The 26,927-nt window shown below is 47.3% G+C and overlaps 4 protein-coding genes across 7 annotated transcripts; 3 read left to right on the forward strand and 1 right to left on the reverse strand.

The window, feature by feature from the left end:
• The first annotated feature begins 153 nt into the window (after positions 1-153).
• Positions 154-5,036, forward strand: LOC120705846 (DEAD-box ATP-dependent RNA helicase 14-like). 2 transcript variants are annotated; one of them, XM_039990376.1, is made up of 13 exons: positions 154-312; positions 459-722; positions 841-918; positions 1,394-1,486; positions 1,571-1,639; positions 2,020-2,289; positions 2,497-2,847; positions 2,931-3,208; positions 3,392-3,736; positions 3,806-3,862; positions 3,934-3,987; positions 4,073-4,117; positions 4,404-5,036. In XM_039990376.1, the coding sequence occupies exons 2-13, from the start codon at positions 483-485 to the stop codon at positions 4,507-4,509; spliced, it is 1,986 nt and encodes a 661-aa protein (XP_039846310.1). In that variant the 5' UTR covers positions 154-312; positions 459-482; the 3' UTR covers positions 4,510-5,036. The 2 variants fall into 2 exon arrangements, with proteins under 2 accessions (XP_039846310.1, XP_039846311.1); XM_039990377.1 differs by lacking the exon at positions 841-918 and having other exon boundaries at positions 4,404-4,963.
• Positions 5,034-7,418, reverse strand: LOC120705847 (phosphoenolpyruvate/phosphate translocator 3, chloroplastic-like). The gene is made up of 8 exons (XM_039990378.1): positions 6,997-7,418; positions 6,616-6,897; positions 6,416-6,501; positions 6,201-6,285; positions 6,000-6,119; positions 5,831-5,899; positions 5,587-5,716; positions 5,034-5,447 (listed from the first exon to the last, which is right to left on the reverse strand). Exons 1-8 carry the CDS (start codon positions 7,387-7,389, stop codon positions 5,374-5,376), a joined length of 1,239 nt encoding a protein of 412 aa, XP_039846312.1. The 5' UTR covers positions 7,390-7,418; the 3' UTR covers positions 5,034-5,373.
• Positions 7,419-10,894: 3,476 nt separating this feature from the next.
• Positions 10,895-14,807, forward strand: LOC120705850 (dol-P-Man:Man(5)GlcNAc(2)-PP-Dol alpha-1,3-mannosyltransferase-like). 2 transcript variants are annotated; one of them, XM_039990384.1, is made up of 13 exons: positions 10,909-11,181; positions 11,269-11,303; positions 11,416-11,553; positions 11,679-11,747; positions 12,102-12,259; positions 12,385-12,451; positions 12,539-12,592; positions 13,191-13,279; positions 13,398-13,514; positions 13,736-13,842; positions 13,928-14,006; positions 14,105-14,161; positions 14,387-14,807. In XM_039990384.1, the coding sequence occupies exons 1-13, from the start codon at positions 11,022-11,024 to the stop codon at positions 14,535-14,537; spliced, it is 1,281 nt and encodes a 426-aa protein (XP_039846318.1). In that variant the 5' UTR covers positions 10,909-11,021; the 3' UTR covers positions 14,538-14,807. The 2 variants fall into 2 exon arrangements, with proteins under 2 accessions (XP_039846317.1, XP_039846318.1); XM_039990383.1 differs by having other exon boundaries at positions 10,895-11,181; positions 12,385-12,592.
• Positions 14,808-18,791: 3,984 nt separating this feature from the next.
• On the forward strand, positions 18,792-23,753 carry LOC120705851. Of its 2 annotated transcripts, none has more exons than XM_039990386.1 (10): positions 18,792-19,376; positions 19,496-19,626; positions 20,075-20,451; positions 20,571-20,604; positions 20,890-21,114; positions 21,257-21,346; positions 22,175-22,240; positions 22,319-22,410; positions 22,489-22,536; positions 23,339-23,753. In XM_039990386.1, the coding sequence occupies exons 3-10, from the start codon at positions 20,108-20,110 to the stop codon at positions 23,448-23,450; spliced, it is 1,011 nt and encodes a 336-aa protein (XP_039846320.1). In that variant the 5' UTR covers positions 18,792-19,376; positions 19,496-19,626; positions 20,075-20,107; the 3' UTR covers positions 23,451-23,753. The 2 variants fall into 2 exon arrangements, with proteins under 2 accessions (XP_039846320.1, XP_039846319.1); XM_039990385.1 differs by having other exon boundaries at positions 18,794-19,376; positions 19,496-19,669.
• The last annotated feature ends 3,174 nt before the right edge of the window (positions 23,754-26,927 follow it).

The following is a 26,927-nucleotide window of genomic DNA, read 5'->3' on the forward strand; positions in this document are numbered from 1 at the left end:
TCACCTGCGTTGGGCCCCCGGCCCCCGGGGCCGTAGCGTGGGCGCGGCCTCCCGCGCGCCCCCGGCGGATCCCACCACCAGCTGTCGTCCCCCACTTCACATCCTCCTCACACATGACTGGCGACTTGTCCTCGCCTCCTCGGCGCCTCCGCTTCCTTGCATTTTTTCCCTCCCCTCCTTTTTAATCGGTGACGCCTACTCAACCCGACCGCAGCCGGTGAGAGAAGGGTTCGGTGCCGAAAACCCCAATCGCCGCCGCCCCCCTCCCCTCCTCCGGCCGCCGCCGCCTCCCGCATTCCGCCGCGCCGATCGGTAGGATTCGCCCGCTTCCCGCCCCTCCGCGGTCCGATCCCCCCGCTCCCTCTCCACGAGCGCGCGCATTGCATCTCGTCCGCGTCTCGCGATGTGGGGTGTGTGTGTTTTTGATCTGATAGATTCGTGGGTGGGCCGTGTGGCAGGGTTGGTGAGAGGGGCCGCGTGGGATGGCGTCGTCGGCGTCTGCGCCGGCGTCCAAGGGTCCGCGCTACGCGCCCCCGGATCCGACGTTGCCCAAGCCGTGGAGGGCGCTTATCGACGGCAACACCGGGTACCTCTACTTCTGGAACCCGGAGACCAAGGTCACCCAGTACGAGCGCCCCGTCGCGGCCGTACCCTCCTCCCCGTCGCAGCCGCCTGGCTACTCCAGGCCCGAGGAGAGGGCGAGGAGCAGCGGGCCTTCCGAGGTAACAATAATTCCCCACTCTCTTTATTCTTCCTGCGTTTTAGGAATGTTGCTTCCTACGAGGCTTGAGGTCGGCAAGATGGTCGGTTGTCATTGTAGTCTGTCGTTTGGTGTTTCAGTCACGTTCGGAAGCTGCGGTGAGCCGCTCGCAGTATGCGCCTTCCTCTGATAACAGAACAAGGAATGATCACTCAGAGGTGCACGATTTCCTCTCTTTGTTTCACTACATCAATCATGCGTTACATGTCCTACTTTGTGCTGCATTTGCTCTGTGGTGTGCACGTCGTGGTTTAGGGCGAGGATTCTAGTAAATACAAATTGGAAAGCTATGTGTTTCCCTGTTTTCTGGTTTTTTTTTAAGGAAGTAAGTAATTGGTTAATGAAATTCAGGAGATTACCTTTTCATGATTGATCTCTATTTATCAAGAGGTGTACTGTTTTTGAGCAGCCCACTGAAGCTGCATATATAATGTGCCTAATTATCAGTACATGCACGAACACATTTTGTGTTTACACTACAATTGCGGCTTCACGACGGCAAGAAGATACAGCAATACTTTAGTAATAATGGTGCAGCAAAGAGCAAAAACTATGGTCTTAAAGGAGCATGATCATAAGCGATGTAGTGAATGTTTCCTGCTCCGCACATAACATGCTATATTCTGTTCACAGAGTGCTCAGTTCACCAATCAATTTTCTCAAGCCGGCAATGGAAGCCAAATGTCGACAGAAGCATATCGTGCTAAGCATGAGATTACTATTGTTGTATGTCCTCAACCAATCCTTACCCTTGATCACACTTGCTTGCATTTTTTATGTTACTTAATTTTTCCATTCTTTTGTTAACAGGGCAACGAGGCACCAGCACCATTCATGACATTTCAGTCAACGGGCTTTCCTTCAGAGATTCTAAGGGAGGTAGGTTCACAAAATGCACACAAATTAATGTTTTTTTGTCGTATCCCATTTTGATGGAACTAGGTGGCTATCACGCATTCATTGTACCTATGCATGATTAAGCTGGATTTTCTTTGCACCAGGCTCTTCAAGTCAACATTCCAAGTCGGGGTTCGACCTGTTTGTTGTCTTGTCCAGCCTCCTGTGGTTTGGAGCAGATCCTTTGTTTTCAGTCCACTGCTGCACGATATTTGGCTTGGCTTTTATATAACTAAAAACACATCATGAGAAGTTTTTCTCTCCTGGCTATAGACTAGACTTAGACTTGAAGTCTTGCATAGTCATAATATTATAGTATTCACATATTACTCATCTCTGACGGTGGGGTCTATTTTTTACAGGTTCTGCAAGCAGGATTCTCTGCACCAACTCCTATACAAGCTCAGTCATGGCCAATTGCTCTAAAAGGGCGTGATATTGTAGCTGTGGCAAAGACAGGTTCTGGAAAAACACTGGGATATCTAATTCCAGGGTTTATACTTCTGAAGCGCCTACAGCATAATTCAAGGGAAGGTCCAACAGTATTAGTTTTGTCTCCAACCAGGGAGTTGGCAACACAAATTCAAGATGAAGCGATCAAGTTTGGCAGATCTTCAAGAATATCTTCCACTGTATGTTGCTTTGTCTTTTCTTAAATCTGTTATCCTCACTGTGCTTTATCAACCTAGATCTAGAACTTGTGCCATATTTTGAAATGACTTGCTATGCTAGCATCTCTAACCATACAATAGAATCATATGCGAGCATGTGGAAGTTCCTTTTACTTTAATATATGGTCTACCATGGGGTGTTATTTAATACTATTTTTAATTTTGAAGTGCTTATATGGAGGTGCCCCGAAAGGCCCTCAGCTAAGAGAGTTGGATCGTGGTGCTGATGTTGTTGTTGCAACTCCTGGGAGATTGAACGACATTTTGGAAATGAATAGAGTGAGCCTGCGTCAAGTATCATATCTTGTCCTTGATGAAGCTGACCGTATGCTTGATATGGGATTTGAGCCACAAATAAGAAAAATTGTTAAACAAATACCTTCTAAACGGCAAACTCTTATGTACACTGCCACATGGCCAAAAGAGGTGAGAAAAATAGCATCGGATTTACTGGTTAATCCAATTCAAGTTAACATTGGGAACACAGATCAGCTGGTCGCAAATAAGTCAATTACCCAGGTAAGAAAATGTTATTTTCATTTTGTCAAACAAGACACTCTGTTTCTGTAGTTTGATTTGATGTGGTTTGTTGCACACTGCAGCATGTGGAAGTTATCTCACATTCGGAGAAATCAAGACGACTTGATCAGATCTTGCGTTCACAAGAGCCTGGGTCCAAGGTCATAATATTTTGCTCTACCAAGAGGATGTGTGATCAGCTGGCTCGGAACCTATCACGGCAGTATGTTGCTTCTGCTATTCATGGTGATAAATCACAGGCTGAGAGGGATTCTGTGTTGAGTGACTTTCGAAGCGGAAGGTGTCCAGTTCTTGTAGCCACTGATGTGGCCGCTCGAGGCTTAGACATAAAGGATATCAGGTTGGACCATTATCTTTGTTGCTTCCAAATTTTTTAGAGCTTAACTTTCTAATCATAATCATTTGGTCAATGGTGTCATAGGCATGCTAATGCTGATTGTAAATGATGAATGAATACACAATTTAATATTCCATAATATCTTGAATATAGCCCACTGACAATCCTTCCAAAATCTTATCACAGAGTCGTGGTTAACTATGATTTCCCAACTGGTGTGGAGGACTATGTCCATAGAATTGGGAGGACAGGCAGGGCTGGTGCGACAGGATCTGCCTACACATTCTTCGGTGACCAGGACTCAAAGTATGCTTCAGACCTTGTGAAGATTTTGGAGGGTGCAGACCAATCTGTGCCACAACAATTAAAAGAAATGGCTCTTCGTGGAGGATATGGTGGAAGATCACGTCGGTGGGCATCTTCTGATAACTCTTATGGTGGTCAGGGATATGGTGCTAAAAGATCCACTGACAGCTTCAATAACAGTAACTTTGGTAATCAGGCGGGGGGCGGTTCAAGCTTTCACTCGAGGTGTGTATCAGTTTCTGTTTGAATGCTGCATTTTAGCCTAGTACAAACCTGATGAATCATTAACTACAGCTTCTATAACAACACTAGTGGCAGTCAGTTTGGTGATACTCCGAGCTTTCGTGGCAGGTATGTTAAAAATTTCTATTCTACATTGTCTCTGGCCCATGTATACATTATAATGAACCATCACTCTACAGCTATGATAACAGCAGCCACAATAATCAGAGTGGTGATGCCAGCTTTCCTCCGAGGTGTGTATACAAATTTTTCCTGTCCAGATGCTTGTTTGTAGCTTATGTATCCCTGCTAAATAATTAATTGCCATCTTCCATACAGCTCCGGCAACAATCAATCTGGGGATGGTCTCAGTTTTCATGAAAGGTACTTTGCATATGCACATCCTTACCACCTTTGGAATTACCCATTACGTCATTTGGAATTCTAAAGTTTATAGACAATCTCTGAACTTATGAGGTTGTAATTTATTGTTTGTCTGTGAGCCTGTTGTGCTAACAGCATCTTGTTCATGTACTTAGCAAATTGGTGAAGCTTTTGTCCTGTATCTTTTTCCCCCAGAAGCTGTTATCACTTTTCCTAAGTTTCTGACATGTGATTGTATCCATGAAGAGCGTATCTTAATCGTCTGTATCCTCCATTCGGTTGGCAGGTTCTATGGACCACTTGGAGGGGATCAGAGCAGAACAAGCAATGATGGATTCCGTGCTAGGAGCAGGAGTCCTCCAGGCAAGGCTGTGGGAGTTTCCAACTGGTAATTGCATCTTCTAGGTGCGACCCAGTCTTTGCGATGGTGACGAAACCAATTAGATGAAGATGGTACCCCTAACAAAATTATATTATTTCTTTTGTTGTCCTGCTTAAACCAAAGGATGTCATGGAACATCACTAACTTAAGATATGGGTGTTGGAACTCATCCCTAATGGTTTCTTGGTATGCTGGTTTGATGACTGGGAGAAGCCTGACACCTTACCATGTGCTGGCGGTCGTAGCTTGTAAAGCGTTAAAGCTCAACTTCTTTCCTAGTATACCTCCTAATGCTAGAACCTAATTATGGTGAAACAAGCCACTTGGGAGTTGGGACTGAGTTTTGGTCGGAATGGCAGTTGACATTTCTGTTTAATGTTATGTAAAATCTTAGTCGATGACTGTTGTAAATGCTTGCGGCATGTTTTATATTGAACTGAATGCCCGTTATTACATGTGCTGAAGAATTATCCTGCCCATGTGTGCCTCTGCTCAGGCGAGATTGTGTAGCATCAGCAGAGGTTGCTTGGACCGGAATCTCAACAAGTTTATTGTTTTATTTGTATGTCACTTCTTCGGCATAAGCGCTTGCATCTGGCTGCAATGGTGGCGCATGAACCACACGAAGGCGTGGTCGGCCGTTTGTTTCCTGTGGTTTGGAGACTTTGGAGCTTAATGGACAGGGCACCATGTCTCGTGAAACTCGGGAATATATTCATTCGTGTATGTTGCAGCTGTGCAAACGAGCTGCCTGTGCCCTCATCTACTGTGGAAACTATGCTTGATTAGCTCCTCAATAATATATCCCGATCTACTCTGTATACCTCGAAGTTGTGTATACAAGATTTTTTCACGTACTACTGTAATCCATCCCTCATGCATTCTTCGGCTTCTTTGTTCTCGTCAGCCTAGAGTACAGGAAAACTCCCCCTAATGCAGCACCAGTTCCTGGAGCAAGAACAGCAAAAATGAGTGCCAAGATAAATAAAAAAAAAGCACAAATGAGTGGCTTGGTTAAAAAAGGAATCAGAGCTTGAAGGGGCGGCAGAAGCAGTTTTGGGGGCATCGGTCAAAGACTCGAAGTTACCTAGTGCATTGACAGGCGAAATGGGGGTGCTGAAGAAGATAACTGAAGAGACGATGACAACCACGCGCTTCACGCAGTTGGCGACGGAGTGGGTCACCGGTGACACCCTCGACAAGATCAAGTAGGAGAGCTGCCGTTGCAAGGGAAGATCATGCATCAAAGTCAAGCTCTCTCTTCTGGAGGCAATAATGATGGTGAAGATCCACGGCCCCCATGGGGATTAAGAACAAGGTTATCTCCTCACCTTCTGATAGCCATGGAAGCAAAACCCTGCAAGTGCTGCCCTGACGCAGAGTTCTTGGAGGTTCAAACCCTACATGATAGCAAAACAAGATTATGGTAAGTTGATAGTTTTGGGAATTGATAGCACAGCTGGTTCAATCATATTTTGCCTGATTTTTGAAAAGGCTTACCGTGCTCTGGAGGTACCCTGGGGTGAACTTGATGCCTTCTGCGAACAGCATCAGAGGACAAGACAGCAGAAATGACAGTATAGTGATCACTGAGAAGAGGTTGATGTCATCCATAGCATCCTGCATCACAATTCACAGGATATTTTCTTTACTGCAACAGTTCACTGATTGACGGCTGTAATCTGATGAAAGAAGGTTCACCTTGTCACCGGCCAGGAGTTTCTTGCTGAGGACATTCCTTGATTGGTTGGTCAGATTGGACGCCATGGCGCTCCAAAACCCAGTCCTGATCCCCAGACAAAATTACAGTGTTAACTGTCAAGATTCCTCCAATCATTGAGTCCCAACAGCAAAAAGGCAAAAGATCGCTCGGTGGGATCCCAAGATTCTCCAATCGGTAGGGGGGCAGCACTGACCAGTTGAAAGAGACTTCCGTGAATGAAGCCAAGGCGACGCCGCCAACAATCGGCACGAGCGAGCCCAGCACCGGCAGGGAAGGAACCTGCAGACGAGACGGCGAGCAAGCGAGCTGAGCAACAATCGACTAAATTCTGCTGACTCCACAGTGGGGATCGACTGAATCGGAAAGAATTTGTTTCGCAGGTGTTCAGGTAACCTCGCCGAGGAAGAGGGCGGAGAGGAGGACGGTGAAGAAGGGCTCGGAGGCCTTGATGGTGTGGGTGAAGGAGACGGCGACCTTGCCCAGGCTCATGTTGGTGAACACCGTGCCCAGCATGTGCCCCAAGGCCAGCGGCGCGATGTTGCCCAGCTGCGCGGCGGAGATCCTGGGCGCCGGGTGGAGCCTGGTCGCCCACATGAGGAAGATGAGCAGGGAGCCGAACGCGAGCTGGAAGGCGGTGATGGTGTACGGCAGCGGCAGCGGCAGCGCGCCGAGAACCTGCGGTGGCGAAAGAACAGCGCTGGTTGATCTTGATCGTATCGAGGAGATGGGAGCAGGGGAGGATTGCTGATCCTCGAGACGAAACGAATGGCCGACCTGCTTGTTGTAGATGTTGAAGTAGATGTTGAGCAGGTACCAAGCGACGATCATGGCGCCCAGCTGCGCCGTGGCCGCAATGCCGCCGGCGCCGGCGTCCTCTCCCCTCGCCCCAGCGCTCGCGTCGTCCGCCGGCACCGATGCCGCCGCCGCTGCCGCAGCAGCAGCAGGCCTGGCGACGATCTCCCCATTCCTATCGCTATCGAACAGCAGCGACAGAGGCCGGAGCCGGCAGCCGCCGCGAACGCGGAGGAGCGGCAGCGTCGGCGCGGCGGCGAGCGCGCCCCGGGTCCCCAAGGAAGAGGAAGAGGAGAAGGCGGCGGCGCGGCCCCGCGCGGCCCCAGACCACGACGCTCCGGAGACAGAGATCGCCGCGGCCGCCGCGCCCTGCATCTTGCGCGCGGCGTTCTCGCGATGGGTCGCCGCCGCCGCCGCCCGCGCTTAAAATAGTGGACCGGCCGCGCTGCGCAAAAGGTGGCGCCGGGTGAATCTTCCCGGGATCCCGTACTCGTTCGTCCCTGTGGCTTTGCGATGCAGGACAAGTATTGACGCCAGGAGACCGCACTGACAGGTTGGCAGGGGCGGCGTACAAATGGGACTTGGATGGCGGCTGCCCTTCTTCTTCCTCTCACCTTCGTCGTGTCCATGTCGTCATCTTGGCCCTGTTGGATTCAGCATCTAATGGCCATCGGCGCCACAAGTTTTTGTTTTCCAACCCAAAAAATGTGGCGTCACCGGTGAGGTGAGGTCGGATGTGCACCGTGCACGACCGATGCACGGAGATAACAGTCGAGATCAGGCACGTTATCACGCTCGGGAATTCAATTCCAAGCGTTGAAAACCCAACGTTTCTAGTAACGCGCAAACGCCATTTTCGTGCACCCGTCTCCATTACGAACTTATGCGACGTACAAGTTCTATTCTTTATGCGAATGTCAGTACAATGGATGCAAAAGTTAACGCTCGTGGTTTGTCGCCTCTTGCTGCAATTACCAACTCCGATTAAAAAAAAAGAGAGAGAAGTGGTAAGACAGGCGTGGTAAGGTCAGGGCACACAAATTTAGAAGAAATAATTTTCGTCTCGTGAGGTCGGAGCTTCAGAATTCAGGTCAGGATCGCCGGCGCGCGAGATGAATCCAGCGAGCCCGCGCGTTGCGACCGTGAACCTTTGCTTTAGCGAACGGGTCCGGCGATAAAGAGGACGGAGCCCCGCTCAGCCATGGGATAAGAATAAGAATACGGTGCTGGCTGCCTAAGCGAGCGCAGTGGAATGGGGATGCCCGTCGGAATCGACCGAGACGCTGTCGTGGAGGGTGACGCGCGCCTCGACGGCGACCGCCCGCCGAAGGAGACGACGACGACTACTCGAGGCCCCCGAATGGGCCCAAAGCATCTGACCGCCGGCCTCCGTAGCCCAGGCCTTTTTTTTCATTTTTATATTAAAAAAACAAAATTTTAAAAATATTTGTCGAATATAGAAATTTTTAAAAATAGATGCTTATCGTCCCCTAATGGGCGACAGGGTGCCTGTGGGCGACAGGACCTAAATGTAAAAAAAATTTACATTTAGGTTCAGACGCCCAGGGCACATTAAATAGTGAACTTTTAAAATCGATATAAAATTGTAGAAACATCGGAAAAATACAAACTCAACTGTTCTGGATTCTATGAAATAATATCTACAACTTTTGTTACATAAAGTTTTTCATTTGATCAATGTATCTAAATCAAGAAAAATAGTTCTTGTATCTAGGAAAATCTGAAATAATTCATTTGGTCTAGTTGTGCTTATCTAAAATTTACCAAATTTTTTTTATAGCTCTTAGGAAATAAAATAATGGTACTGTAAAAGTTATGGCTTCTAATACTCAGTATAGCAGCATGGATAAATAACCCATTTAAACTAGACATATTGCAAGATCTAATTTAAAAACTTATTCTAGAAATGTTTTCTGGCCTACCAATTTTTTTACAAACCTATGCTCACCATATGCAACACTCTGGTCAAAGATTACATGCATCCAAAGATGGATCTTGAGATTTAAACAAAAGTGCATTAAACTGGTATTTAAAATAGAGAAAGATACATTGATCAAATGAAAAACTTTATGTAACAAAAGTTGTAGATCTTGTTTCATAGTATCCATAACAGTTGAGTTTGTATTTTTTTTGATTTTTATATAATTTTATGTTGATTTTACAAGTTCACTATTTAATGCGCCCTGGGCGCCAGGACCTAAATATTTTTTTTACATTTAGGTCCTGTCGCCCACTGGATGGGCGACAGTCACCCTGTCGCCCATTAGGGGGGCGACTGGCACCCATTTTTGAAATTTTCCCCATTTGGCATATATTTTTGAAATTTTATTTTTTAAAATATAAAAATGAAAAAAGCGCGTCGCCCAGATCCCTCGCGGCCCAAAGCAGGAGGTACTGGCCCATTGGGGGCCCAAGAACCCAGAAAGCCCATCGCCGCAGTGAAAGCCCATCTTTGGCCCAGAATTCCTATACATCTTGGTAGATTTTTATTAATATATCTTCCACTGTTTGAGATGCGTGCAATGCTATTGGATGGCTGCGATGATATGTGAGGGCAGGTGCGCGTGGCATGCACGGCACGAATTGCACGCGCGGAAGCAAGCTGGTAGGGCAGCAGGTTGGAGACACGTGTCGCGACCCAATAGGAGGGTGCGTGGGATGGTAGACAAATTCAAGTTTCAAATGACGTTTTTCTCTTAAACCATGCATCCAATTTTAATTCTGTTTAAACCATAGTATTCTTTAGAATTAATGCAACAAAATGAGATCCCATATATTATCTTAAATTTTAATTTTAAATATTTCAACATTTCAATATACTAGTTCAACATTTTTAATATATTACCTCAACATTTATAATAAGTTGTTTCAATATTTTTTTATAAATGTTGAATTAGTTTTTTAAAATGTTGATCTAGTTATGACAATAATGTTGAATCTGTTATTTCAAGCTAAGGAAAAACAAAATGAAATATAAATAGAAAATCAAAGTACATGGCTTGAGCCTCCGCTGCAACAGACGATCGTCAGCGTGACTTGTGCTTGTGCGTGCACGCTGCTATGTCCAGTGGGCCGGTGCTAGGCTGTAGTGGGCTTGTGCGATTCCACGAGTTTCTATCGCACGGAAGATGGATAGGCCCCTACCCCTCTTTGGCCCGCCTAACGGGAGCTCACGCTTCGGCGGCGCGGGGGTGGGTCAGCGGGCAGGATTCCTATACATCTTCCGATAGATTTTTATTAATACATCTTCTATTGTTTGAGATGCGTATAATGTTATTAGATGGCTGGGATGATATGTGAGGGCAGGTGCGCGTGGCATGCACGGCAACGAACTGCACGCGCGGGAGCAGGCTGGTAGGGCAGCAGGTTGGAGACACGTGTCGCAACCCAACAGGAGGGTGTGTGAGATGGTAAACAAATTCAAGTTTCAAATGACGTTTTCTCTTAAACCATGCATCCAATTTTAATTCTGTTTAGACTATAGTATTCTTTAGAATTAATGCAACAAAATGAGATCCAATATATTATCTTAAATTTTAATTTTAAATATTTCAACATTTCAATATACTAGTTTAACATTTTTAATATATTACCTCAACATTTATAATAAGTTGTTTCAATATTTTTTATAAATGTTGAATTAGTTTTTTTAATATTGATCTAGTTATGACAATAATGTTGAATCTGTTATTTCAAGCTAAGGAAAAACAAAACGAAGTATAAATAGAAAATCAAAGTACATGACTTGAGCCTCCGCTACAATAGACGATCGTCAGCGTGACTTGTGCTTGTGCGTGCACGCTGCTGTATCCAGTGGGCCGGTGCTGGGCTGTAGTGGCCTTGCGCGATTCCACGAGTTTCTATCGCACGCAAGATGGATAGGACCCCCCGTGAGTGGGTGGGTCGTCGTCGTCCGGCGGAATTCGGCTCGGCTCGTCTTCCCCCTGGATCTGCCGCCCGGTGGCGCCTCGCCGCCGGTGGTAGGCATGGCGCGGGCGGAGAAGAAGCGCGCCGCAAGAACGGCCACGGCCACGGCGGCGGTGGAGAGGCCGTCCGGGACGTCCGACCGGAGGCCGCTCTACTTCGCCGCCCTCCTGGTGCTCGCCAACGCCGCGCTCGTCGTGCTCATCATCGCCTTCGTCCCGTGTCTGTAACTTCAAACTCGGTGCCTTCTTGCTCAGCTCTCTTTATCTCTTAATTGCCGCTAAGCAGTTCTGTTGCTTCAATGAACAGATACCAAGATCGACTGGGACGCCTACATGTCTCAGGTACTAGCATAGTGAACAGATTGCTGGTTTCCTTCTTTTCTGACTCAATAATTTGGAATTTGGGATGAAAGGTGTGATATTGGCCTCTGTTGGTGTGTGTTGGATATGCTAGGTGGATGCCTTTCTGGAGGGGGGGAGGGACTATACCAAGATCGAGGGAGACACAGGACCATTGGTCTACCCGGCTGGATTCCTCTACGTTTACTCCGCCATTAAGTTCCTTACCGGCGGCCAAGTCTTCCCTGCTCAGGTCACCGCACAGCGAAATCTCTATAACAACACGAACTCGTTTGCTCTGCTGCGTCTTCATCCCCCATTGTTATCAAAGGCTTGGCAGTGCTTAAGAGTGCTGAATTCTTGGGTACTTGCCTGCAGATTTTGTTTGGCGTCCTGTACATTGTCAACCTGTGCCTCGTTCTTCTGCTTTACGTCAAGACTGAAGTGGTACGGATGCAAAACTGATCACTTTTTTCTTCCTTCCAGTCCTAAAGTTCAGACTTCAGTGATTGTGATTCTCATATAGAATAGTCTTCTTTTTAGTTCTTAGTTTATTTAGCAAGGATAATTTGACGACCAGTTTATATTCTATTATTCTGTCATGTGTACTCATATACAGACAATCCTTTGTCTAGCCCAGATAAGATAATCTACGAATGTGGGCAATTCGCATATATAGCAATATTTTCTTTAGTTCTGCAATTATAACTCAATAATTGGTGTGCTGTGAGGATCACAAAGTTTCTTTTGGTTGCTCTTTACCCAATGTGGTTTCTAATTCTCTCTCAATAATGGACGCAGCTTCCATGGTGGGCTTTAGGTTTGCTTTGTTTGTCCAAAAGGGTTCACTCCATTTTTGTGCTCCGCCTTTTCAACGACTGCTTCGCCATGACATTGCTCCATGCTGCTATGGTTTTGATTATTTATCATAAGTGGTACCTTGGCCTAATAGTTTTCAGGTGATCTCAACAGTATGGTAGTAAATTTCATAAGCCCGCTTCTTATTTTTTATAAACTGCCAAACAGAAATACCATTGCTAGAAAATAGCTGCTGACATTTAGTTATTATCAATCTTTTTTGCAGTGGAGCTGTCTCGGTTAAGATGAATGTCCTTCTTTTCGCTCCTTCTTTGCTTCTACTGATGGTGAAGGTACAAATTACAACTGCACCATGGTTTGTCTCTTCATTACATCTTTCTATGCTGCCAACTGTTACCCTTACTAAGTTGTTTGTACAGAGCATGAGCATCAAAGGAGTCTTCTTTGCCTTGTTTGGAGCTGCTGTAGTACAGGTGCATTGTTCTTTCTTTTATTTTCTTTTCTTTCCTTTTTTTTTAAAAAAAAGGCTCTTCCCATTCCACTATTCCCAGTTTGTCAAACTGTCTTCTTAGCACCATGTATCAATATCAGTTTGGCTATGCCTGGCAGTTTCTTCTATCTTGCTAGTAATTTAAAAAAAGGCTCTTCCCATTCCACTATTCCCAGTTTGTCAAACTGTCTTCTTAGCACCATGTATCAATATCAGTTTGGCTATGCCTGGCAGTTTCTTCTATCTTGCTAGTAATTTACTCCTGCTTCATATAATATTACAATGTCAAACTGAATGCTGTCTTTTGCAATTTCTTTATCTGTAAACTTCAAAGCATAGTGATGTTTTCCAGTAGCGTGTCACAAAGGAATTAACTTCACAACTACTTGTGCCTTTCATATTCTGCTAATTGCACTTTACTTTTGGAGCTTTTCTAGCTTATCAGATTGTATACATGATATTATTGATATTGACATGGAAAAGTTAGTGATTATTGATTGTATACTGCTAGACTGTAGCTGGTTAGATGGGACACAAGGTATCACACTGTTGATCCTAATGATTTGATTTCCTGTCTCTAGGTATTGTTGGGTATGCCATTCTTGCTGTCACATCCAGTTGAGTACATCTCAAGGGCATTCAATCTCGGCCGTGTCTTCATCCATTTCTGGTGTGTATATAATATCTCATAAATTTCGAATCATTTCAGCAGCACCATTATGCCATATGTATCACACACTACATGTGACTTCCTAGTTATGGACAGAGTTAATTGTTTTTTTTTTCAGGTCTGTGAACTTTAAATTCGTCCCAGAGAAGTTGTTTGTATCCAAAGAGCTTGCTATTGCGTTGTTGATTCTTCACCTCACGACCCTTATGGTATTTGCACACTACAAGTGGTTAAAGTGAGTACTTACCACTCATATTGAGCGTAATCAGTTAGCAAAAATCTACACTCATCTCAATAGTCCAATGTGCCCTCAATTTTTCTCTCTAATATATCAGTATTTCTAAGAATATTTGCACGTTTCTAACTTATATCTATATCAGTAAATTTGGAGAAAAATGCTAGGATATTTTATAGTGGTTGTGCTGGTGCATAACATTCTTTTACTTTTGTTGACAGGCATGAAGGAGGCCTATTCAGTTTGTTGCATTCCAGATTTAAACACGCCAAATCAATTGTACAGCTTTTTTCCAGCAAACCCAGACCATCCATTCTCAGTAAAGAACGTGCGTTAGACTTCTTAAACTAATCATAGCATTTGGATCTCTTTTTTATTGCTTGACTAACTGGATAGCTACAACACGATTCCAGATATTGTAACTGTTATGTTTGTCGGCAACTTCATTGGCATCGTGTGTGCCCGATCATTACACTACCAATTCTATTCCTGGTAAGTACAGGCTCCCCTCAACATCAAAAGTGTCGAGTATTCATTTGGCTATTGTTTGTGAATGCTAGAATCCAAGTTGGATCCTTTCTGTTGTGCAGGTACTTCTATTCATTGCCTTTTCTGTTGTGGAAAACACATTTTCCGACACCTTTGAGGTAAGGTTCCACGCTCGCGTAGACCTTTTTCTGCCTCAGTTTATAATAGTCTTGCAACTTTATGAACGAACTAAGCATGATCATATTGATAGAAATGTTTGCTTCCTTTTTGTGAAGATTAAATGCATTCTTCTTGTTTTGAAACTAAGGTGTAAACAGTGCATTCGTTCAACTATTCATCCACTTGGTTTGGACTCTTATTTTCATTTCCCCTCATTCTCTCAGGATCATTATATTTCTTGGTGTGGAGCTCTGCTGGAACATTTACCCTTCTACTGCCTATTCATCACTGCTTTTGCTATTTCTACACATCTCCGTTTTGTTGGGTATATGGTTTTCACCGACTGAGTACCCTTATATTGATAAAAGAACATGACAAATATATCAAGAAGTCACAGGTCAATATGAGGCTTCCCTGTAAAATTCTTTAATCTTTTAAGGTAGCAGTAGTTATATCCTTTTTGTGTGGATAGAAACAACGCCAAAGGCTTTTGGAATGTGTGAGATGTATTTCTCCAATACTCTTGGTATTAATTGCCGAAAGATTTCTAGAGTAGCATCTAGACATACAAAATGCGCACCATGATCATCTGTATCTTCTAACATAAATGAAGATTAACCACACTTAACTTTTACAGAGTAACTATTACTACCGAATTGGCCGAGTGTCTTGTTCTATCATCTTGCCAGTCTGCTTTAGCACTATGTTATGCATTCGTATCTCTTGAATTCTTCTGGAAATGTCTCATAAAGAATACATAGAACAACAAATCTGTTCTTGGAATGGATGACAGACAACAAAGAACACATCAAAGTTGTTCCATTAGTTCAGCAATCTTTATAAGGGAAAACAACCAAATGAAGCTGTCAGGGCGACACAAGTTTTTAATATGAAAAATGAAAAAGAAGCAATGAAAGATATTGAAGTTTATCCTGAGCTGCTGTTGCTTATCAATTCCAATTCCTGATAGACGATTAGTTTCTATTGTCCTTCGAGCCAACTTGGCCATCAGTGCCCAGTGCCGAGTCAGGCACTTGCTGACCTGTCACCTAGGGTCACGTCACAGCAAAATACATGTATTTTAGAGTAACAAGTTGATTAAAGGCTCCAAATGTTATGCATAACAAAGAGCTGATGTTTCAAGGGTCATTTTAGCGAAATCAATGTTTGGAGTCCTATAATTGCGAAGCCCATTGTTTGGTGTCCTATAATTGCAATTTTCCTCTGCCCCTTATTCATTCATGGACTCCATCTCGACCATGGCATCCAAGTCCCAGTACGAACACACCTCTTTGCCCTTCTCCTTGTTGATGCCATGCCACCGCCATTTCCCGAGCCAAGGAACAAGTTCGGCGCAGCTGCAGCGCTGGTGCCACGCACTGGGATGTGAGCTGAGGCGGCACAGTCAGGATCATGCTGGGAGCTTCCTGACCTCAATACCCTGTCCGAGATGGCTAGGAATTCTGAGGTCCCCATCGAGTAAAACAGCCTGAGCAGATCGTCGGTCTACAGCCTGTACTGCGGCCCCATGTCATCGGCGTTGGAAGACGACAATGGAGGCGGTTTGGCGGTGGCTGGAAGAAGCTCTGGACCGGGTTGCTCGTGGTCGGGCGCTTGCCGAGAACTGACGAGGACGGTCCTTAGTAGCCATGTTCCCATTTTCGTTCCTGGAATCGGAACGTTCCCGGAACGAGGAACATCGTTTATGAAAGATTTTTACACTAAATTGTTCCCGTTCCTGTTCCCGTTCCAGAACGAGGAACATGGAACGAGGAACGTGGCCACATTCCACGTTCCCGGCTTCTAAGGGGCGGTCTATATACTCGGTCTCCCAACATTACCTTAGTGTCGATCCCGCTGTAAGGATAGGAACAATTAGTGTCACAATTTTTCGCAGTGTTTTATACTGTAAGTTTTTACTTTTATAGTTTTATTGGATGTAAATATATTAACACCTTACATTACATGTAGACAACCATGTCGCACATGAATTTTCACACGTCAAGGATGAGCATAAAAGTTCAAATGTGGCCTTTGATGGAAACCAAAGGATGTCTAACCATTTTCAACTGTCATGTACTGTTTGAATGTGGTGCGCATATTTTTTTTCTTTTGATTTGAATTCGACTTTCTACTTCCAATTTGAAAAACAGATATATAGAAAGCCGCAAATGTAGGGGCCTTGCCCCTCCTGTTTCATCAAAAAAAGAAAGCCGCAAATCTTTTCATATAAAACCTCTGACGACAAGATTATGATCTAAACACTGACCAAGATTATGATCTAAACACTGACGGAGCTCAATGTGAATTGGGTGTATTGAGATGAATATCTACTTTGATCCAGCAAGCACTCAACATCATTAATATTTATTTTTTGTTGTATAATTTGACGGTAACATCTGCGTATTTCATTTTTTACTAGAAAACCTCGCGGCATTGCCGCGAGTGGCCAGTGGATTTACCCATGATATGCTTGATTTTTTTTCCGCGTGCAGTTGTATAGCTATTTTTATAAATGAATTGTAGAAGCACTTTGAATTTCGAGCAACTTTTATATCGAGCACTTTTTTATTTGAAGACGTTTCGGTGTTCCAATTATAGGAAGAATAGCTTTGGTTAATTTGTATGCATTTGGATGAATTTATAGAATGTATTTAGAATTTGTTCTAATTAAGTAATGCATAGAAGGGCAAAAATGGAATATTTAGAATGTAGTCATAGTATTTGTTCATATGAACATCATGGCGGTGGCGGGGCCTGTATTAGGTTGTGGTATTATATTTGATGTAGACTTTATTTCGTGCATAGAGTAAAAATAATTGTATGTAGACAGATGCACTTTTTAAGGTACTTAGATAAGACGTAATATATATTATTTATTTATTTATTGGTTTACTATACAATTAGTTTCTGCAGATTTATTCATAAAAGAAAAAGATTAATAGGTATAGAAAAACCTATTCATATGCTAAGCACTCATGTTCTACTAAATAGTGTTAAGTAAAATTTACTTAAGTAATTCGTAAATTTTGCCTACATTTGAACAAATGTTTATAAGATAAGGCACTTGATGATTACTATGTGAATTTGTGGACCTTATCAAGTGAATTGTTTTTTTGCATACGCAAACAAATTTAAATGTCCAATTTTTTAAAGGTGCATTTGAATTGATTGTGGTATATATTTTAGTAATTTAAATTAGTGTGAGTAAAGTGAACTCAAATATATGGCGTATTGCAAGAATCTAATGAATTTAAATAATTACAACAAAAATAGAAAGGGAGCAAAAACTGTTCGATTTGTCTTTCCACAAATACTCTGAACATTATTTCAATTCCTAACACAATACGCGCGCTGATTTTACATGGAAATTCCAAAGGATTTGTGATTAATTGGCTGCTGTAGTCACAAGTTAGAGTCAAAAGAGAAATGGCCCATGTGTTGCTGACGGTCGTGGCCTCTGAGCCTTTGACTGGCCGGTACTGTTCTGTGGACCCGCTCGTGAACCATTATGTGAACTCGGGTTGCTGAGTGTGGTTCACATGAGGCAAGCCTGAAGAGGGTTCACCTCACCTGCATCCGGGTGGCGTGCTCCCATTGGTCACGTTGACGTGGCCGGCTTACCCTCTGCTCTGCCTCACGTTCACGGGCTTACGGCCCCTCTGTTCTGTCCGTGTGAGAGAGAGAAAAGAGAGAGGGAGAGAACGAGGCGGAGGGAGAGAGCAAAGCGGAGGGGGGATGTGCCGGCAGCGCAGGGCAAGGCGGAGGGAGCAGGGGGCAGCGCGATGGCGTCTGGCAGCGGCCTCAGCTCGGGCGAGGTGGAGCTAGCTCTGGCGATGGAGGGCCAGGCTGTGGCGGCTCGTGGCTCCGGCGGGCAGAGGCGAGCGTGGTGGCACTCGGCCTCGAGCCGAGCTGAAGAGGAGAGCAGCGGTGGCGAGCTCCTCGGCTTCGGCGCCCATTTCTTCCTCTTCCCCGTCATTGCCGAGCAGAGGAGGGCTGTGGCCGGAGCGATTCTATCTGGAGGGGCAGCAGCCGCTAGCGCCTGGCGGCCATGGCGGTCCGCGCGAGGCCATGGCGGCGGTGGCAGCCTCGAGGGCGCCTGGATGCGGCCCTGGAGCTTCCTCACGGCAGGATCCGCGCGGGGCGCGGCGTCTCCTCCCTCCCGGCCGGCGCCTCCCTCCCCGGCCGCGAGCGCCCCGCCGCCCTGGCCCGCCTCGCCCCTCTGTGGTGGCGTGGCCTCGAGCTCGGCCGGCGTGCGGCCTCGAGCTCAGTGGGTCCACGGGCGACGGCGACGAGCTCGCGGCGGCGGCGTACGGGCCTCGGCGTCTGGCCTCCCTTTCTCTCCCTCCTCTCCCTCTCCCTCTATCTCTCTCCTGCGGCTGTCGGATCCGGCTCCGGGGAGCCGTGACCAGGCGGCCAGAGCTCGGGCCGGCGGCGGGCCCGCGTGGCGCGCGGCGGGGCGCGAGGAGCCTCGGGCCTGCGCTGCAAGGAGCCGGCGGGGCGTGGCCTCGGTCAGCTGCGGCGAGGAGCAGGCCGCGGGGAGGATGGGCTCGGCCAGCCGCCGGCCATTGGTCACCGGATGGACGGGCACGATTTTTTTATGATGTGGCCACGCTCTCCTGCCTTTTTTTTTTGTGCGGAAATCGTAGGTAGAGATGAGGGGTGGTTAATGGGGAATGGCGTGGGTAGGCTGCGTGTCTGCGATCGCACAAGTGCCAGAATGTTCGGATGTATACCAGTACGTCCGTTGAACAGCAACGTGATAAAATCCCTTTTGTTTTTATCTTGACTTGAGGTTGCGAAGGCCAATCGATACAAGCACAAATGATTGAGCCATAATCCATCCATCCGTCCGGCCGATTCCAAGCAGGCGGTCCGAGTTGGAGAACAATTTGTTGCCACCTCCATCTCACTCGCCTCGCATCTCCTGATCTCCAGATCAGCTGCCCCGTGGGGCGCCTCCAATCCAATCAAGCACGGCAAACATGTGGCTCCCCAGTCCCCCTCGCCGTGGTTGGTTTCTTGGTTTGTTCACTTCTTCTCTCGCTTGCCCCGCCGACTCGTCTCCTGTGGCCGCGCTGTCTTGTGAGGGTGTCTGACAGGGAGGCTTCCCGAGGGATCCAGATTGGTAGCCAGCGCTAGTCCACCGCCGGCGCCTCCCTTGACTCCGAGATTCTTGCGAGGAACTGGAAGAGATCTGCCCATCCGTATATCGTAATTCATCATCTACACATCCTATATTCTGCCCGACATTTCTGAATTCGTGCCCTTTTTTACTGTGCATATACTGATGCGCACATGTCTCCTCCCCTCGTCTCAATCTCGAGGAGTAGTATAATCGGCGGAGGAAGACGCATCACATAAACGAGGTGGAAGGAAGCTCGGAGAAGGCAAGCGGACAAGGGGGAGTGGAGGTTCTGTCCGGGACCGGGAAGCGCCTCCGCCGGCGCGTCTGAAACTCCGGGTTGGTCTTCCCGTGCGCGATCCTTGCAACGAATCAATCGCCGGTATATTAAGTTCCCTGCCCCGCTTCATCTGCTCGGACGATAGTTTTCTTGATGCCCTCTGCTTCGCTGTTCTTTAGTTTCGTGCGTGCGCGTCGATGGAACAGCAAAAGCTTGCATCTTTACAACCTTTTGCGGGGGGTACCCAGGTTGCAGGATAGATTCTGAAAAACTCTGAATAGTGTATTGGTTTCTTTCGCTTTCTTGCTCCTGTTCTTTTGCCTTTTTCTTTCTCTGATTGGCAATTAGTAGGATATTAGGTATTGATGTCTCTCTTTGCCGGCAAGGAAAGTAGAAAATTACTCCTTTTTGTTCTATATAGAACAGACACGAGCAAGTATGGAATCAAATTTACCTGACAATGACGGGGCTGTGAACTTATATGATGTGTTGTTTATGTGGTGGCAGTGGTCGACCAATTCAGCATTCCAGTTCTCAGCCATGGCCGTGGACACCACCGAACCAGAGTGCTGGCTCAACTGGAGGTTTTTGCTATGCGCGCTCTGGGTGTACTCCTGCATGGCTTTGGCATGCTTCTTGATTTGGAAGTACGAGGGGCCCAGTTCACGGGACAGCAATGGCGATGACGGCGGAGACAGAGAGGAGGCGCCGTCCCGGGCCGGACCTGGAGTTGTGTATCTTGAAGATTGCTGGAAGCCGTGCCTTGAGGAGATCCACCCTGGCTGGTTGCTGGCATTTCGCCTTGTGGCCTTCTTCATTCTGGCTTCGATTCTTTTGGTAGACATCATCACTGATGGATGGAGTATCTTCCTATACTACACACAGTAAGCCAGTCTTTATAATTGACAATAATTCCTGGAAGTAGTTTCACTAGTCACAACTCAAAGAGTACTGAATAAATATACATGATATGGTTTGATTTTTTGTTCTCTACATGGGACAGGTGGACGTTCTTGCTTGTCACCTTATATTTTGGGGTATGTAGTTTTTCCTTTCGCTGTTGGCCGCTTTATCATTTATGATTAGCTGCCTCCGTGACAGATTTCATGTGTTATTGAACGTCTGTCGACATTGAAACAAGGGAAAATTCGATTCATGCCACCACAACTCCGTGAAGCAGATTGTAGTTTATATATGCTTTCACACCCCTATTTCCTTGTAGGATTCATCTGAAGCAGATTGTAGTTTATATATGCTTTCACACCCCTATTTCACAAATACTACTTTCTAGTTCATTTCACTGACACATTCCTTATCTTTAGCTTGGCTCGCTGCTTTCAATTTATGGATGCTATCAATATGCTTACAAGACCAGGGGAGATGGATCTGATCTGATAGGATCTGGTGCAGATCGTGGCTCATATATCATTGCTCCAACAGTGGAAAGTGCATATGACCATGTAATCAAAAGTCCTTGTTACAGTAAAACACATGGAGGACAAGAAATTGCAGGATTTGGGGGTTACCTCTTCCAAATTATGTTTCAGGTAACCCATCATAAGCATGCCTTGTCGCTTTGACATAAACTAGGCATGGTTTAAATCAATCAAAATCATACAGAAATATAAAAACTGACCACAGCATCGCTCTACTCGTTGCTCTACTCAAATCCTGTATTCTTGTTTACAGACAAATGCAGGTGCTGTGTTGATTACGGATCTGGTGTTCTGGCTTATTTTGTACCCTTTCCTTGCCCACAATGAATATGAGATGAATTTTGTGAGTACTCTCTTCTGATATTTCGAGATACTTTATTTCAATCTAAGATCTAAAAGTACTGTATTTAATCAGAAGAGAACAGTAAGGCAGTGTCTTCCTAAACAGAACAAGAGGGGAAGAGAACTACTTTGCGACTTCTCAAAAAAAAAAAAAGTTAAAACAAATTTTCTGTACGTCTTGTTTGGTCATCCATATTGTAACATGTAATGAGTACTTCTAATACTTATTGCCATATTTTTGTACAAAAGTTACTTGATTCACAGGCTGTGTTTAGATCTTTACCCGTAAAATTTTTGAAAGGGAATCTTGCTATTTAGGAGTACTAAATGAAGTCTATTTACAAAACTTTTTGTATAGATGGGTTGTAAATCGCGAGATGAATCTAATGAGCCTACTTAATCCAGTAACCATTCACTAATTATAAATTAATCGTGGATTAATTAGGCTCATTAGATTCGTCTCGCGATTTACAACCCATCCATGTAAAAAGTTTTATAAATAGACTTCATTTAATACTTCATGCATGTGTCTAAATATTCGATGTGATGTTTTTGGGGGTAAAATTTTTGAAACTAAACACGGCCACAGTTTAATGGGTTTTTGCTAGTCCATATCATAGTCACAAAGTTATTTTTGTCCAAGTGGTTCAGTGTTTCTTTTCAGTAGTTACGTCATGGGGTCTGGTTCTAAAGAAGAATGCCCCCAAACACACACACACAAAAAAAAACTTGATTACACATACTATCGACATGGTAAACCCAATTAGAAACATTTGTTTGCATTCTTGGCTTTTTATAATTGTATTCTTATAGCTGTTGCGCATTACAGATTCTGATCGGCACACATTCAATTAATGTTGTCTTCCTAGTTGGTGATGCTGCTCTAAACAAATTGGTAAGCATTTCACGCTGGAATACTGATCCATATCATGATGAACCGATCTCTGTATTGACCATTTAATCTGCAATGCAGCATTTCCCGTGGTTTAGGATAGCATATTTCCTGCTGTGGACAGGCCTTTTTGTTAACGTTCAATGGATCATCCATGCTAACGTGTCAATTTGGTAATGCATGCTAACTGTGTTTTTTCTTGCTAATAAGGTGAAAACTCTTTATGTGTGACACGATTTGTGTTTGTTCAGGTGGCCTTACCCATTTCTAGACCTGACATTCCCCGCAGCACCTGTATGGTAAGCTCTACTTGCTGAAAGAAGTACTTCTTTTCTGCTAAGTGGCATCCTTATGTGCAACTATAGCATCAGTAGTCCATACAGGGCCGTGCCGGCATAAACCGCGGCCCGTGCAAAACTCTAAAGTGAGATCTAATAGACAAATAAAATAGAACAATCAAATATTAATATAATATATTATATAGGAAAGAAACATATCATGAATAGTACATATTTAATTTTAGTTGCATAATCTTTACTTAAACAGTTTTATTCTTATCGTGTTCCTTAAATAAAATCTTTAATATTTGTGTCGGAAACTGACAAGACTCGAGGGCAATGGGAAAGCTAGCAAGCGGTCGGTCTTTTGGTCAGGGGTGTGCGTCCAGCGTACATCAATCACATTTGGGCCTGCTAGTTAGGAACAACATACTCCCTCCATCCCATGAAAAGTGCAATCCTACGTTTGAAAAAAAAAATCCCACAAAGAATGCAATTCTAGAGATTGGACATTAACTACCTACCTAATTAAGTGGCCAGATTTGATTTGCATGCCAAAACTAACCACATGTGGCAAACAAATAGGGGCATAAAAATCATTTCACGATACCACTAATCTATTTGAAAAAACTAAAATTGCACTTATCATAGGAATTTGTTATTGGAAAGGAGTTTTATGCCTAAATAGTCTAGGTTATTGGCTCACTTGTCACTCAGCTCAGCAAGGAATTTGTTATCATGCTGTTTCTATCATATGCCAGTATTGTTGAAGCTGTTAGATTTACACTGCGATTTCGATAAAACGAAAGAACTCTCTTGGCAGGTACCTGGTGGTGGCATTGCTGCACTTCCCGTGCTACGCTCTCTTCACCCTGGTCCTGAGGCTGAAGCATTTTGTATTGGTGAGCTGGTTCCCTCAAACTTATGTTAAGTAATCAAATAGTGGTAGCTGGCTGTTCGTATACAACCTCCTGGCTCCAGCGAAATCAAGCCGGATATTCTGCTTACTCTCCACACCTCGAAATCGCATTGTTTACAAAGTAGATTACACCTGTCGCTCGACAGGTTTCCCTCAAAGTGGACATGTAAATTGGCAAAGCATGTTCCAAAATTTTTGAGATCAACAGCTTATTCAAACCAGCTGTTGCCTCCAGCATCACACCCATTTCCCCAATGGAGATGTGTGTACAGTCCATCATATACATGCATTTTTTCTTCAACAGCTTCCATGACTCGTATACTTCTTGCAGTCTTTTGTTTTTTTTTTCTTCCAGTCTTTTCTGTGGCACCTCAAATTTCTATACTTCAGTCATTTTGGCATGATCAAGAGATAAGAAACTAAGAAAGCATGTGAGCACAGGATGGGCCTCTTTGAGTGTTTGGGCCGCTTGACGCTCTGGAGCCGGCCCGCAGTGAACCTGAGAGGTGGGCCATGGTCCATTCACATGTGGGCCCACCGAAATGATTGTGGGACCCACTGCCCCCCGGCCGCCTCGTCCCCTGCAGAGAGGACCTTGTACGGCGAAAAGGCTGAGCACCTTGTACTGCAGCGTGGCAGGCAGCAGAGTCACGTGCGCACAGTCACAGCGACCCAGCCAGTAGCCACAGCCCACTGGCAGACAGCCGCTGGCTCCCGTTGGCTCCGTCCGTTCACGGTTCACCCCTCCCCCGGCGGCGAACCGCGCGCCGCCCCGGTCTCCCACGCCGGCGAGCAAATCGCTCTCTCCCGCTGCTCGTACGCTAGTGCTGGCGGCGCCTTGCGCCTTGTCGTTGCTCCCTCCTCCTCACCCCCTCTCGGACGCTGATGGCGGGTGTTCGCGAATCTCAAAGCCGGGTTGCGTGCTCCTCGGCGACCGGTCGTCGGAATCCGCCGGGCCCGAGGAGGATCACTGTTGTCCGGCACGGCACATTCCCGCGCCCGGCATCTGCGCCGCCGGCGTAGAATAGTCGCCGGGGCTCTCGGTCCTTTTGGGTTCCGAGCCGAGTGCTGGCTCGTCGGAGTTTGGGCCGGTGACCGTCGTGCCGACGCGGGGTAGATCCAGGACCCTACCTGACACGAACGCCGTGTTCCAGTCCCTACGCCATGGCCCATGGAGACGTGACAGCGGCATGGTGTGCGTGTCTCAGGTGCAGAAGCTGACGGGAAACCCGCTGCTGACCAGCCACGAACACGGATGGGGATGGGTGGATGGATGCCCGCGGGGGTACGGCAGGCGGCGGCGGGCCAGCAGGCCTCGGTGGCTGGCTGGTCCCCCGGCGTCGTCCCCGCCGTTCATGGAGAGAGAGCTCGCTAGCCCAACAGTGCCGCACGGGAGTAGTTATTCCCCGGCGATCTGCCGGCGCGGCGGGGGCTGTCGTCGCACGCGCTGCTGGCCCGGCCGGACGCCGTCGACACCCCAGTCCCCAGCAGCAAGCCACCAACATCGCCGATCCAATCCACCAACCAGCTGATGCTTGCTCAATTTTGGTTGGAAGATTGTTCGGCGACGACAGAGACGGATGGATGATCGGCCATGATTGGGGGCGTCCCTCTCTCGGGTGGCTTCCACTGTCCGAGCCTCCGAGGCCAAGCTATGCTCGTCATAGCGGGCGGCAACGCGAGCCGAGCCAACCACCACGGCGGCGGGCCGTTGACATGGCGAGAGCGGCCTTGTCGTCGTGCCGCTTGGAGTGTAATGTGCCCAGAGGTGGCGCAGCTGCACGGGCGCGGCTGCGACCCGCAGGAATCGTCCAGCCGCCCACCTCGACCAGGCTCAGACTGCGGTGCGTAACTCGGCTGCGCGGCGGTCCGGGGGGCAACGCGGCGCGGCGCACGCACGACGTCAGCGGCGGCCGGCGGCAGCTTGCAGCTAGCTGGGCACTGGGCCGCTGGCTGGCGCCCTGGCGGCTTGCCCTGAGCCGGCGGCCATGGCACCTTCGGCCGGGCCGAAGCAAAGCAGGGCGCAGCTGCTCGCCTGCTCGCCCTGCGCGCAGTCCGTCCACGCCCGCTGTCACGCTGCGTGGTGACTGTTGCGCTGCAGAAAGAGAGAGGCCGTGTACGCCAGCTGCCTGCACTCACTGATGAGCCATCCGTCTACAACTACCGTGATAATTGTCCTGGAGTATCTCGCATCTCTGAAATGAACACACTGGCTGATACTGTCCATTCTGAATTTCTGATGGATGGCTTCTTTTTTTAAAAAAAAAGGAAAAGAAGATGGCGGATTGGTTATGACTGAATGCCATCCTTCAGATACAAGCAATGGCATACTCATTGGCAAAAAAAAAAAAAACTCACTATGAACAGGCTGAATCTTCGGACATCATCCGTTTCCATTCAAAACACACAAGCTAGGGGACCGGATGTCGCCGGATAAATAGATACCAGGTCAATTGCGCGCTACGCCACGCGCGTTTAAATATATGAAGCAAAATAATTGATATGTGTCCTCTATTAATTTTCTATTTTACTCTACAAATTATCAGCAGCGGACCAGTTTTTTTTCTCCTTTCCCCCACTGCCGCCCTCCCTCCCTCCCACCCACTCTCTCTCTCTGCTCTCTCTCTCCCTCCCCACCGAGCGCTGCCTCCGCCTCATTTCCTCCGCCGCCTGCTCACCTCCCCGGCCGGTGCGCCTCGTTTCCTCCGCCGCCGCCTCACCTCCCCGCCCGGCTCGCCCGCCCCGCGCGCGCCATCGAGCAGGCGCGGCCGGCGAGGTGCGGATCGAGGAGGCGAGCTCCGGCGCCGGCCGGATTCGGGTCCTCCGTCGCCTCCTCCCCTCCCCGGCTTGCCCACCCCGCGTGTGCCGGCGAGGCGCAAATCGAGGCGACAAGCTCCAGCGCCGGGCGGATTTGGGCCCTCCGCTGCTGGCCGGATTCAGGCCCTCCGCCGCCTCCTCCCCTCCCCGGCTCGCCCGCCCCGCGCGCACCGGCGAGCAAGCGCAGCCGACGAGGCGCGAATCGAGGTGGCGAACTCCGTCTGCGGCCAGATCCGGGCGCGCCGAGCTCCGAGCCATGGAGGCGGCCGGATCCTCCCTCCCTCTCCTCTCCTCTCCTCTCCTCCCCTCCCCTTCCTCTTCGCCTTCCCTCTCCTTCGACGCCATCTCCTCGCGGCTCCAAGCTGCGGTGCTCGCCCTCCCCCCACCCCCTCCCATGGCGGCGGCGGCGGCGGTGGAGGCCATGCGCGGCAGCCGGATCCACGCAAGGCATGGCGGATTTGCGACGGCCAGCCTTCCACCCCCTCGTCCTCCCTCCTCCGATGGCGAAGGCCTGTGCGGCGGCGGGTACATGCTCCGAGCTCCATGCGTGCGTGCGGCTCAGAGGAGCAAGGCGCGGCAGGTCACTGCGGCGCGGCGTTGCGGGGAAAGGAGCGAACGGTAAATCCACGCCTCGCGTCGGGCTTCTCCAGGACACGTGTCAGCTTGTGGAGCATCC

The sequence above is a fragment of the Panicum virgatum genome, chromosome 5K (assembly GCF_016808335.1).
Source record: "Panicum virgatum strain AP13 chromosome 5K, P.virgatum_v5, whole genome shotgun sequence".
Classification (NCBI taxonomy): Eukaryota; Viridiplantae; Streptophyta; class Magnoliopsida; order Poales; family Poaceae; genus Panicum; species Panicum virgatum.